We start from the raw sequence: 14,200 nt of genomic DNA, 5'->3' as shown, positions 1-14,200 counted from the left end.
CTTCATTATTATTGTATGCATTTTAAAATCATAGGTATGAGATTGGAGAGGGTTTGTACATTGGCTGGGCTTCTGCCATCCTCGCCATCTGTGGAGGTTTGTGTCTAATGTTCGCTTGGAAAAACAAAATGTCACACAATAAAATGTGAGTATGTGCCATCAAACAGCTCACTGACAGTAAGGTGTCTGTGGAGTTTGTGCAGATGGTTCTAATTGTCATTTTCTTCTTTTTTTAAGACCATACCCACATCAGTCAACCTCCAGAAGGCACATGATCTCAACAGTGGGGACATCTCAGTCCAACCTGAGCTACTATGGGAGAAACGCTTATGTCTGAGAAGTTCCTGAAGGCGGGAGTCTGTTCACTCTGCTATAAATAATAAGAGTTTAATTTTCTGAGTGAACAATAAGAAAGAAGCCTTTATCCTGGAGATGCTTTGGAACAGTAACATTAATTTGAAACTGTGGATTAAGCCAATGAAGAAATGTTAAAATTTGGTGTAGTTCCAGATCAAAGGACAGCAATCAAGGTCAAATTTCAACAATCAAGATTAATGCTCAATAATCAGGATCAATAGGTCAATGATCACCATCAAATATCAACAATCAAGATCATATTTCTGTGATCAAGGTCAGTGATCAGTGCAGCATTTCAAAGATGAATATCAAAAATCAGAGGGACAAAAAACAGAAATCTGGATCAAACATTAATTATCAGGGTCAAAGGATCAATGATCAGCACCAAATTTCAGCACTCAGTCAAATTGTCATCATGCAGATCAAAGATTAGTGTTCATTTTCAAATGTGACAATCAAAAATCAGTTGGGGGGGGGGGGGGGATAGGACAAAACCCCAAAGATTAGGGATCAGGGTGAAAGTTCACAAATCTGTTTTGAATATCAAGTTCAAAGTGCAAATTATCAGCATCGAACATCAGTAATAAGGATCAAATTTCAGTGATCAGTGTTCCATTTTAAAAGTGAGGATCAAAGATCAGATATAAGGGGAAATATGAAGAAAATCAGATTATGAATCAGGGTCAATCTTCAGCAGTTGGGATCAAATATTAGTGATTAAGTTCAAAGTCCACCAATCAGAATGAAATACTAGTAACAGGGAGCAAAGGTCAAAACTCATGATCAAAGGTCATTGATCAGGATCAAACACAACAGTCAGCATGAAAGTTTAGCCATTAGGATCAAAGACCAATAATCTGGATAAAAGGTGCCTGTTTAGTCTTATACATTTACCAGTAAGTGACATTAGTGCAATGTGAAAGCTGCTTTACAGCACCACCTTGTGGATTTCACACACAGTAACCTGACGCAGCATAATAATATGTGGTAATGTTGACTGAGAGACAACTGAGGAAAAAAGCACACATTTTTTAAAACTTTTAAAAATTTCTTTAAAACTGGGCAGTTTATCAATAAACAGATGAGTATTAACAACAAAAATATACATAAAGTGCAAAGGTCTTCATATTAATGACAGTATTTTAACACAAATGAATCTCCAGTCCAAATCCTGGGGTGTAGTCATCTTGTGATCTTAGATGAAGTAAAATTTAACAGCAGAAAGTGTGAAACTTTAAAAAGATTTTTCCTCAAGTTGTCATTTCACAAGGGAAAACAAACCCAAATTATTTGTTGTTGATGTAAAGATCCACGGGATTTTACACTAGTTAGTGGTTGTATGAGGTCCGTCTTCAATGAAGTTACTGAACTAGTACACATGTACAATTCAAAGTTGAATTACTGTATGCATCGTAACTATATTATTACAGAATGTTCATCACTTAATTCTAAATATGTTTTTAAAAAGTATCCTCATTTCCCATTGTGCTCTTATGGTTTTTAAATGCTGAGTATTTCCAGGTTGTATTCATGTTTCCTAAAACCTGGACTTGTTTAAATAATAAATAAAAAGTGCATTTGTCTTTCACAAAGCAAAGGTGCATAAGTGTACAGGATTAGCGTCAACTTCTATGAATAACCAAGGGTTTTATATTTTCTAAGATGCAAATACTCATAGGAAATTAGCATTTGGACAAAACGATCAAGCTGAATGCTATTTTTGTAAGTTTGATTCGAAGCTCCAAGGTTTCGCCAACAGACAAAGATTCATACGCAATAACTAAAATGTAATTACAGTCTATCATAATCCATTTCATTGTTGCTCTCTCAGTACAGACTCAAGGTCAAAAGAAATGCCTCTGTATTTTTTTTTTTTTGTACCTTTTTCTACTTTGTGCTGGACACAATGGTATGGTTCCAGTATTGAAATGTTTTTTTTCCCTTATGGGTGAGTTAAAAATGTCCCACTTGAACATTATGTTTCACACTTTAATAAATGTAATTTACAGTGACTGCTTACATTAAAATGACAATGATGGATTGTGATTTCCAGAATGAGATTTCACAAAATAATAATAATCTACAACCCCAATTCCAATGACGTTGGGACGTTGTGTAAAAGGTATATAAAACGGAATACAATTTGTAAATCCTCTTCAACCTATATTCAATTGAATACACCACAAGACGAGATGAGATATACTTTATTGGTCTCACAATGGAGAAATTATGTTTACACTCCAGTTACCTCAGACAGCAGTTAGTCCACAGTTATTACTTGTTTACCGTAATAATGGCACACATCAGAATTAAGGAGAGCACATACACATTTGACATCGTTTATGTGAACTAAATTTGAAGACGTCCGTTATCCGAATTGAAGCAAGTGGGTGAAGGTTGCGCAGCAACCCTGAGTTGCGCCACAGTCAGCTTGGGGGGGGACAGGGACCAGCAGCAGCTAAAACCACGCCGCCCCTGCAGAAGGGAAGAGGTGTGACGTGAGCAGAAGTCGGAGTGGGGGGTGTGTGGTGGGGGGTGGGTAGAAGGAGTGGAGCATGCTTCAGTCCTATGAAAAACAGTTTATTGTCTTTGTGGGTTGAGATAAGAAAGGAGCCAAATAATCACCAAGGCCTGAAAACATTCCTCTGGAGGAAAACAATCGGGCAATTTGTCCTTCAGGCTTGATAAGCCTGCCGTGTTGTGGTTTGAGCAGTGAGAACACTTTTTACAGTTCCATTTGAACAACCAAATCCCAATTATGAATTAAGAATATTCCCAATTATGAATTAAGAATATTCCCCGCCTCCGAAATCTTCAACTTCAACTGCAAGGCATGCATCTGCTCCAAGATGTCATCCAACTTGCGTTTGAGTTCAAGAGTCATCGCAGTCTGAGAATCCAATGCCTTTCCCACCTCGTTAATCATGACGGACAAGCAAGGGGCCGTGGTTCTTGATGCCAGCCTCTTGCCAATTTCCTGATAGATCAGGGCAGCACATAAGCCAGAAAGTGCCAGCCCTGCTACCATAAGACTAAATATGAATAAATCCTCGATGTCCTCAATGGAGAAAGGCGTCAAGCATGCAATCCACCAAGACCCCCAGGAGTCGAGAACATAGCCCGCACGATGCATTCCATCTGGGCAGGTAGGATCCCCCGGTCCTGACCCTTGTTGTAGAAAAGATGGTGCAGTAGCGTTCAGAGTCCCGCTGATCAATTCCATGGTTATCCAATAGTAGTCCAATAGGGCTAGTATCCATATCATTTGAGGAATTCACAGACTGGTGAAGTAAGGGACTTGAAGGTTAAAGCAGAGAGCAGAGATAAGGGAGAGTGGAGGAGATGCGACCGCCACCTCCGTCGAGTCCCAAGCTGAAACCTTTGTCTTGCTGAGACAAGATATTAATGTTCAAACTGATAAACTTTATTGTTTTTGTGCAAATATTTACTCATTTTGAAATGGATGCCTGCAACATGTTTCACAAAAGCTGGGATAGTGGTATGTTTACCTCTGTGTTTCATCACTTTTCCTTCTAACAACACTCAATAAGCATTTGAGAACTGAGGACACTAATTGTTGAAGCTTTATAGGCAGAATTCCCCAAAAGGCTCAGCTGTTCACAAAAGGCTCAGCCGTTCATAAGCAGAGATGGGGTGAGGATCACCACTTTGTGAACAACTGTGTGAAAAATAGTCCAACAGTTTAAGAACGATGTCTCTCAATGTTTAATTGCAAGGAATTTAGGGATTCCATCATCTACAGTCCGTAATATAATCAGAAGATTCTGAGAATCTGGAGAACTTTCTACACGCAAGGCCGAAAACCAACATTGAATGCCTGTGACCTTCGATCCCTCAGGCGGCACTGCAATAAAAACTGATGATTGATTGAAGCTTTGTAGGTGGAATTCTTTCCCATTCTTGCTTGATGTATGACTTCAGTTGTTCAACAGTCCGAATGTGGCTTGCCATTGTCTTGCTGAAATAAGCAGGGACGTCTCTGAAAAAGATGTTGCTTGGATGGCAGCATCTGTTGCTCCAAAACCTGGATGTACCTTTCAGCATTAATGTTGCCATCACAGATGTGTAACTTTCTCATGCCATGGGCACTAACACACCCCCATACCATCACAGATGCTGGGTTTTGAACTTTGCACTGGTAACAATCTGGATGGCCTTTTTCCTCTTTTATCTGGAGGACATGACGTCCATGATTTCCAAAAACAATTTGAAATGTGGACTCATCAGACCACAGCACAATTTTCCATTTTGCATCTGTCCATTTCAAATGAGCTCGGGCCCAGAGAAGGTGGCGGCAATTCTGGATGTTGTTGATGTATGGATTTCGCTTTGCATGGTAGAGTTTTAACCTGCACTTGTAGATGTAGTGACGAACTGTGTTAACTGACAATGGTTTTCTGAAGTGTTCCTGAGCCTATGTGGTAAGATCCTTTGCACAATGTCAGTTTTTATTGCAGTGCCGCCTGAGGGATCGAAGGTCACAGACATTCAATGTTGGTTTTTGGCCTTGCGTGTAGAAAGTTCTCCAGATTCTCTGAATCTTCTGATTATAATATGGACTGTAGATGATGGAATCCATAAATTCCTTGCAATTGAACATTGAGAAACATTATTCTTAAACTGTTGAACTATTTTTTTCATGCAGTTGTTCAGAAGGTGGTGATGCTCACCCCAACTTTGCTTGTGAACGGCTGAGCCTTTTGGGGATGCTCATTTTATACCCAATCATGACACTCACAATTAGTGTCCTCAGTTCCCAAACATTTATTGAGTGTTGTTAGAAGGAAAGGTGATGTACACAGTGGTAAACATACCACTGCCCCAGCTTTTTTGAAATGTGTTACAGGCATCCATTTCAAAATGAGCAAATATTTGCACAAAAACAATAAAGTTTATCAGTTTGAACATTAAATATCTTGTCTTTGTGGTGTATTCAATTGAATATAGGTTGAAGAGGATTTGCACATCATTGTATTCTGTTTTTATTTACATTTTACACAACATCCCAACTTCATTGGAATTGGGGTTGTAGAAATAAATTTATAATCAATACACACATGTAAATGTGCCACCTGGTGGAATTATATGGTGTCACATCTAGGAATGCACTTTGTCTAAAGGAAGAAAAAACAAACTACTGAATATCTTTGATTTTGGACAATATTTGCTTAAAGGGAAACATTACACAGTGAGAAATGCAATATGTTCCTATAAGAAACATACCAAAGAGCTGATATTCCACACTTTTTATACTAGTCCCGCAAGTACATACCTTTATCAGACATTTGAACTTCGCGCTCTCCCGAGCGCCCCCGGGCCGCCATTGTTGTAGAATATCTGGGTATTTCCCGCTCTGCGCTGGCGTCATTGACGAAAGACTGTACATGAGCTGGCGTGACCAAATAAGGAAGTGGGAAAGGTCATGGAGCAGAGGGTCATCTCTCTTGTTTGAGGCACCATTTCAGTATGTCATTCTTCAACACCGCTGAGCTGCGAGGTTGATCTTTTTGTAGTCTTCTTGCGGCGCGCAGGCCTGTGTGGTTACAAATCAAACTGGTCCGGTCTGTGATTGTGTGGAAAATACTGGAATCCATGAAGCCGAGTTTGAGACAGAGGAGTTTGAGACAGAGGATCGCCCCAATCCTCGGGACATTGTAGCATATAGCCACCAGCCGAGGTGGTCTGACGACAAGAAGAAGAAAAAGAAGAAGAGGAAAACTAACTTGGCAGAAGACAGCGGGGAAGCGGGTGCGTCAGCCGCCACAAACGGGAATGAGCAGATCGAAGAATGTGGGAAGGGGGGGGGGGGGGCCACTGCAGCCGCTATAAACGAATCTCCTCCGGTAGATCTGGAATCTATTCCAGCCAGGAGCATGGACAATTGGATTCAAGTCTGGAATGGCAAAGATGTTGAGACAGAAACTTGGCACCTGACCAACATTCTTTGGTGCAGATGCAGAAACTGCAGACTGATGCAGACGGTGTGTAACATGCGAAAACGGACCTTGAATTTAAGCTAAACAAAAATGGGTAGGATTTAACTTTTTACCTTCTACCTGCAGATTAATTCCACAAACTATCAGCACGTTAAGCAAAAGCTCTACTGCATCCTGAGACTGCAAGAAGCCGTCAACTGCCTGATCATAGGTATTAAAGGCACTGTGCTGCGGTGGTTTGAATCATATTTATCTAATAGATTACAGTTTGTTCATGTAAATGGGGAATCTTCTTCACAGACTAAAGTTAATTATGGAGTTCCACAAGGTTCTGTGCTAGGACCAATTTTATTCACTTTATACATGCTTCCCTTAGGCAGTATTATTAGACAGCATTGCTTAAATTTTCATTGTACGCAGATGATACTCAGCTTTATCTATCCATGAAGCCAGAGGACACACACCAATTAGCTAAACTGCAGGATTGTCTTACAGACATAAAGACATGGATGACCTCTAATTTCCTGCTTTTAAACTCAGATAAAACTGAAGTTATTGTACTTGGCCCCACAAATCTTAGAAACATGGTGTCTAACCAGATCCTTACTCTGGATGGCATTACCCTGACCTCTAGTAATACTGTGAGAAATCTTGGAGTCATTTTTGATCAGGATATGTCATTCAAAGTGCATATTAAACAAATATGTAGGACTGCTTTTTTGCATTTGCGCAATATCTCTAAAATTAGAAAGGTCTTGTCTCAGAGTGATGCTGAAAAACTAATTCATGCATTTATTTCCTCTAGGCTGGACTATTGTAATTCATTATTATCAGGTTGTCCTAAAAGTTCCCTGAAAAGCCTTCAGTTAATTCAAAATGCTGCAGCTAGAGTACTGACAGGGACTAGAAGGAGACAGCATATCTCACCCATATTGGCCTCTCTTCATTGGCTTCCTGTTAATTCTAGAATAGAATTTAAAATTATTCTTCTTACTTATAAGGTTTTGAATAATCAGGTCCCATCTTATCTTAGGGACCTCATAGTACCATATCACCCCAATAGAGCACTTCGCTCTCAGACTGCAGGCTTACTTGTAGTTCCTAGGGTTTTTAAGAGTAGAATGGGAGGCAGAGCCTTCAGCTTTCAAGCTCCTCTCCTCTGGAACCAGCTCCCAATTCAGATCAGGGAGACAGACACCTTCTCTACTTTTAAGATTAGGCTTAAAACTTTCCTTTTTGCTAAAGCTTATAGTTAGGGCTGGATCAGGTGACCCTGAACCATCCCTTAGTTATGCTGCTATAGACTTAGACTGCTGGGGGGTTCCCATGATGCACTGAGTGTTTCTTTCTCTTTTTGCTCTGTATGCACCACTCTGCATTTAATCATTAGTGATTGATCTCTGCTCCCCTCCACCAGCATGTCTTTTTCCTGGTTCTCTCCCTCAGCCCCAACCAGTCCCAGCAGAAGACTGCCCCTCCCTGAGCCTGGTTCTGCTGGAGGTTTCTTCCTGTTAAAAGGGAGTTTTTCCTTCCCACTGTCGCCAAGTGCTTGCTCACAGGGGGTCGTTTTGACAGTTGTGGTTTTTCTGTGATTATTGTATGGCTTTGCCTTGCAATATGAAGTGCCTTGGGGCAACTGTTTGTTGTGATTTGGCGCTATATAAATGAAATTGATTTGATTTGATCAGCCGCCCAGCTCTGGGTGAATTTCTACAGCCAGAGCTGAATAAATCCTTGACGATGAATAAATCCTCAACGTCCTCAACGTTCTCTGTTGAGGACGTCGAGGATTTATTCATATTTGGTCTTATGGTAGCAGGGCTGGCACTTTCTGGCTTATGTGCTGCCCTGATTTATCAATCTATGTTCCAGGTTCATGACCTGGAACCTGACAGTTGTGTTGGGTGTAGCAGAAGTAACAAACTCTTGGATATCTTTCCATCCACCAGTACTGCTCATATACCAAGTTTGATTAGTTTGGGCTTGACTGCCTTGGAGATACAACTATTTAGACAGCCAGACAGACTGAGCTCTCCATTATATCCTCCAAATACAAAATAAAATAAAACGCAATGCTAAAATACCCTCAGCCATATGAGCATTGTGTTCTTTATAATTTGCAGTTGTTGAATTAATTATTAAGATCTTATTGTCTTACCTACAATTTGTACATGTTCAATAAAGCCCCTCTATCAATCAATCATTCAAAAACAATATTTACATTTCAAAGGTGTCTGCTGGAGGCTTTGTGTGTGCATGAGCTTTTAACAAGAGCGGAAGTTGTGCAAATCAAGGAATATTTGTAGATCATCCTCTGTGCCTTTGCAGGTATTAATGAGAAAATTTAACTCCATAGGAAGTTAGCTTTGAGTTAGTGCACATTAGCATGCATGCTAACATCCGCTAAATGTCTTATGTAGAGTGACCAGACGTCCTCTTTTTCCCGGACGTCCTACTTTTGAGACCTAAAAAATGTCCGGAGGGAATTTCAAAATCGTCCGGGATTTTGTTCAACTGTCTCAAACATAATACAGTGGTCCCTCGCTATAACGCGGTTCACCTTTCGCGGCCTCGCAGTTTCGTGGATTTTTTTAGTCCAATTTTGCCTGCTTTTTTTTTTTTTTTACAGTGCGTTGTGTTCTGCGTCCTCAAGCAGCCAGTCGCAGCAATGCGAAGGGAGAGCACGCGCATTGTGTTCTGCGTGTGTCTGTTTATTAGTGCCATGATAACGCCATGTTGGCGCACGTTTAGGCATGAGATTGGTCCAAACCTCCAGCTCTCCCACACCTGGTCCCTTCAAAGTGTGGGTTTTCAATTCACAGATTCACAGCAGCATTTAAAGATGTCCCTTCTTTTTTTTTTTTTTAAACACAGTCCAAAAACAGACACTCCATCACAGTTCCGCAGTTGTGCGCTGTGCGCCAGGCTGCTGTCCACCTGTGCACCAGACCAGCTAGACCCGAACTGCGGGTTCCTGGAGAGCCGTCTCTGTGCTCTTTCTAAGTGGCTTCCTTTCCATCCGTGGCTTGCTGGCTTTATTTTTTCCCTGGCTTTAAACAGTCATTTTTACAATGTGATTCCACTTTCAACTTTGTGTTCGTCCGTTTAATTCTGCAAAAGCGCTCTTTTGCGCGCGGTGCCGTTCTGCATACAGAATGAGGTGGCCGCTTTATTATATACACCTAGGATCATTTATATATATATATATATATATATATATATATATATATATATATATATATATATATATATATATATATATATATATATAACTTTATTTCTTCCGCAGCTTACAAGTCACCATGATACAACTTTTAACTTGTGTTACGTCTTCAAAATCGGTCTTTTTCGCGCTCTCCACCTGTGTTGCCGCACAGCTTCTGCTCTTAGTTGCTCCACTGGAGTTATTATCTTCCATGGCTTTAAACACACATCCACTTTCACGCAGTCACCCAAATTTTAAATTTGTGTTCGTCCAATATTGACTGAAAAATCAATATCACTCTTTTGTGAGCTCGTATTGCCTCAGTGCGCACACACAGCGGAGCTCATGTGATCCATTAATTCTAGAAGTGATTAGAGGTGTTTTCAGCATCCAAGGTTTGACAGAAAATGATGAAAGGCGAGGAGTGACTCACTGGAAAAAGGCGTGACAGCGCAGCGACACCACGATGAAGAGGCGCGATCAGACAGAGGAACTGTGAAACACTGGTCAGTCACTATTAATAATTTCTTATGTGTCCAACCTCGTAGGTTGATCGTTAAAATTAAATTCGTTAGTTCTAAAAGACAGTGTACATATGTTGTTTTGTGTTATTCAGGCCAATAAATGCAATTGTTATACAGACACCATGTCATTTGTGTCATAACATACACCGATACACCGATGAATTACTCCCCCCCCCCAAAAAAGGTGTCCTCCTTTTCGGAAACCCAAATCTGGTCACCCTATCTTATGAATCACTCCAGATGTGTTATTAGGTTCCAAAAACAGTGTTTTCAGTTTTAGACATTTGTTAGATGTTTATTTCTCACTAGCTTTTACGTAATATATGAGAAAGGTGTTATATTTACACACAAACAAAAGAGTTTGCAGCTAGCTATCAGCCTGTGATGTCACCACGCTAATGTCCGCTAAATCAAGGGTTCTCAATCCGGTCCTCAAGGACCCCTGAATCTGCACATTTTTCATCTCTCCATGCTCTGTCACAAGCAGATTTGCTAATTCAGGTGTCTGTTAGGAGTTAATTAGCTGTGCAACTGAATTGCAGGTTCAGGGGTCCTTGAGGACCGGATTGAGAACCCCTGCGCTTAAATGTTTTGTACAGCTTCCCAGAGGTGTTATCAGGTTTCAGTTTTAGAAGTGTTTATTTCCCACTAGCTTTTACATAATATATGAGAAAAGTGTGATACCTAGCCAAAAAACGAAGCAAAGTTAGGACCTAACTTGGCGTGACATCATCACGCCAACATCTGCAAGATCATACCATAAAAAATAGGAGCAGAATGTGACATTTTAACCTCTTAAAATACCTCTTACAGCAGGTCTGCATCCCAAGAATGTTCCCTGTGAATTTGAGGACCCTGGCAATAACAGGACTGGACGAAAACAGGACGGACGAAAAGCCCGATGACCATATTTGATGGCCTCGGGTAAAACTAGTCTGAGGCACATCTCTAAGTGGCAAAGACTGACATGGTGCTGCATAATCTGACCAAAAGGTTAGAAATAAAGAGAGAACAACAGTGGACCTACAACCAAAATGTGAGGTATCCCATACTTAACTGTGGAAAATGCAGTGTAATAAAGAATATTTAGAAAAGAATAAAGAATATTTTAGATAAAGCTAGTATAGTGATGTATGCAGATGATTCAACCATTTATAAATCAGCACGCTCACACAATGATTTAGAAACTGTTTTAAATATGGAACTGCACAAGGTAGTTGACTGGGTAACATCTAACAAGCTAGTATTAAATACAGTAAAGACTAACTGCATGATTATTGGCTCCAGTTGTGTTATTATCAAAATCCTCGCATTAAACATTAAAATTAATAATATGATAATAAATCAAGTACATGAGACCAACCTACTGGGTGTAATGGTAGACTCAAAATGATCATGGAAAAACATAAATAATATTTTTGTAAAAATAGACAGGGGTATATCAATTATGAGAAGACATGCAAGGTTTTTAAGTTGTACTACAATGAATTATGTTGTTAAAGCATTACTATTAGTATATCTGGACTATTGCCCAGCAGTTTGGTCAAATGCCACTGGAGAAATGATAAATAAATTACAGATTATTCAAAATAGGGCTGCTCGTATAGCACTTAAGTGCAGTTATAGGACAGATATTACAATGCATAAAAATTTAAACTGACTGTTAAGTCAAAGACAGACTTTTATATTCACTGATCATTTTTACTAGAAAGATTATTGTCACGAAGTTACCTTGTATTTTGTTTAGGAATTTTTCTTTCAGTTCAGAAAATCATAGATACAAAACCGGACATGCTATGGTGGGAAACTTTACGGTACCTGCAGCTAGAACTAACACCATTAAGAACACTGTCATCTTTAGGGGTATGAAGGAATGGAATTTATTACCTGATCACATCAAAGTCACTTCAAATAAATGTTTTGTTTTTTTTAAACTTCTAAAATTGCATTTATTGACATAACGAGCAATCTGGGTTAAACCTTTAAACATATATAGACAATTTTTTATATGTATATAGACTGACCATGTGTGATGATGCATTTGACTGGAATTTTTTTAATATACGAGGTCTGTGAGAAAAGTATCGTACCTTTTTATTTTTTTCAAAAACCATATGGATTTGAATCACGTGTGATTGCATCAGCCAAGCTTGAACCTTCGTGCGCATGCGTGAGTTTTTTCACGCCTGTCGGTTGCGTCATTTGCCTGTGAGCACGCCTTGCGGAAGGAGTGCTCCACCCCCCTCGTCGGATTTCTGTTTGTGCGGAAAATGGCTGAACGGTTGGAGCAGCGCTATTGCATTAAATTCTGCCAGAAACTTGGTGACAGCCAAGTGGAAATGATTCGGAAAATCCAGATGGCTTTCGGAGATGAAGCTATGAGCACCACACGGATTAAGGAGTGGTACAACCGGTTTAAAGACGGCCGCGTAACGGTGGAGAGCGAGCCACGCTCCAGTCGACCTTCAACATGCCGAAATGAGGAGATCGTTTCCAAAGTGAACGCTGTGGTGATGCGGGACCGTTGAGTGACCATCCGAGAAATTGCGGAGGAAGTGGACATTAGTACTTTTTCGGCACATTCCATCGTGACAGAAGATTTGGGCATGAAGTGAGTGGCTGCGAAATTCGTGCCGAGGTTGCTGACGGCGGAGCAAAAGCACCTCCGTGTTGAAGTCTCACAGGACATGCTGGACTCCATTCACACTGATCCCAGCTTTATGGACACCATTATAACCGGTGATGAGTCCTGGGTGTACGGGTACGACCCGGAAACCAAATTCCAGTCGTCACAGTGGAAGCATTCCACGTCACCACGACCAAAGAAGGCGCGCCAAGTGCACAGCAATGTGAAGGTAATGCTGACTGTTTTTTTTTTTACTCCTGCGGTGTGGTACACCACGAGTACGCACCAAAGGGTCAAACAGTAACGAAGGAGTATTACAGGGATGTCCTCCGTCGCCTCCGTGATGCTGTACGGCGCAAGAGACCGGAGTTGTGGGCCACAGGAAATTGGCGCCTCCACCACGACAATGCTCCAGCACATTCCTCGAACTTAATTCGGACTTTTTTGACTAAAACAAAACTCCTGTGGTTCAACAGGCTCTGTACTCTCCTGACATGGCCCCTTGCGACTTCTGGCTGTTCCCAAAAATTAAAAGACCATTAAAAGGAACGCGTTTTGAGATGAGGGAGGACATCATGGCTGCGCTCCATCCGAAAGATGATTTTTTGGAATGCTTCCAACAGTGGCGACACCGCTGGGAGAAGTGTGTGGAGTCCCAAGGAGACTACTTCGAGGGTGATTAGGTTTCCAACGCTCCAGGTAAGCCAGTTTTTTTTTTTCCCAGCCAAAGGTCCGATACTTTTCTAACAGACCTCGTATATTTTTGAATGCATTTTTGATTAATGTATTTATGATTTATGTTATGTATGTAAACCTGTGTGGACCCCAGGAAGAATAGCTGCAGCAGAGCTGCAGCTAATGGGGATCCAAATAAATCAATAAATAGATAAATAATTGCACTGATCAACCTGACAAGTTAAGCTCTCAGCCATGAAAGTACCTGCCTATCCATCTACACATTTTCTAAACCTGTTTACTCCAGTTAAGGGTCACAGAGTGCTGGAGCCACATATAGGCAAACAAACACATTCACACTCTCACTCACAGCTACAGTCAATTCAGTCATTTGTACACCTCAGCTGCATGCAGAAGTGGGAGGAAGCTGGAGCACCTGGAGGGAACATATACAAACATGGGACGAACATGCAAACTCCACACATAAACAGGGTTCCTACACATTTTTTATTTTAAAATTCCAGACTTTTTCGATACTTACATTTTCAGGCTTCTGAGATTTCACTGTACAAATAATTACTCATTATGGAAATTTTAGCTAAGCTGCACCAGTAATAGGGGCAGAACGTGGTAAAAACACAAAAGCTTGCATCATATCCTGCTTTGTATCAATAAATTAGGTTGTAACAGTCTGACAACTGTGTGATGCTATCAGATTAATATGATATACCTTACTGAATTTTCATGGAACAAAACCTGAGGAAGGTTCAAGCACATTGCTGAATTAAAGACAAAGAATTAAAGCAGTTCTGAAAACAAAAAGTACGACAAAGTACAACAGTATGACAAAAAAAGT

At 40.5% G+C, this 14,200-nt stretch overlaps 1 protein-coding gene across 1 annotated transcript in view; it reads left to right on the top strand.

Moving 5' to 3' along the window:
* The window catches only part of LOC117517551 (claudin-15-like), a 35,531-nt gene extending 34,925 nt beyond the window's left edge, over positions 1-606 (top strand). The window contains exons 4-5 of the mRNA XM_034178611.1: positions 35-145; positions 238-606. Of these exons, the coding sequence (XP_034034502.1) occupies positions 35-145; positions 238-337 (211 nt within the window). The 3' untranslated portion in view covers positions 338-606. The remainder of the gene's footprint in view (positions 1-34; positions 146-237) is intronic.
* The last annotated feature ends 13,594 nt before the right edge of the window (positions 607-14,200 follow it).

The sequence above is a fragment of the Thalassophryne amazonica genome, chromosome 9 (genome assembly GCF_902500255.1).
Source record: "Thalassophryne amazonica chromosome 9, fThaAma1.1, whole genome shotgun sequence".
In the NCBI taxonomy this organism is placed as follows: domain Eukaryota; kingdom Metazoa; phylum Chordata; class Actinopteri; order Batrachoidiformes; family Batrachoididae; genus Thalassophryne; species Thalassophryne amazonica.
Note: the sequence above shows the minus strand (reverse complement) of the source record. Positions and strands in the feature narration are given on the sequence as shown.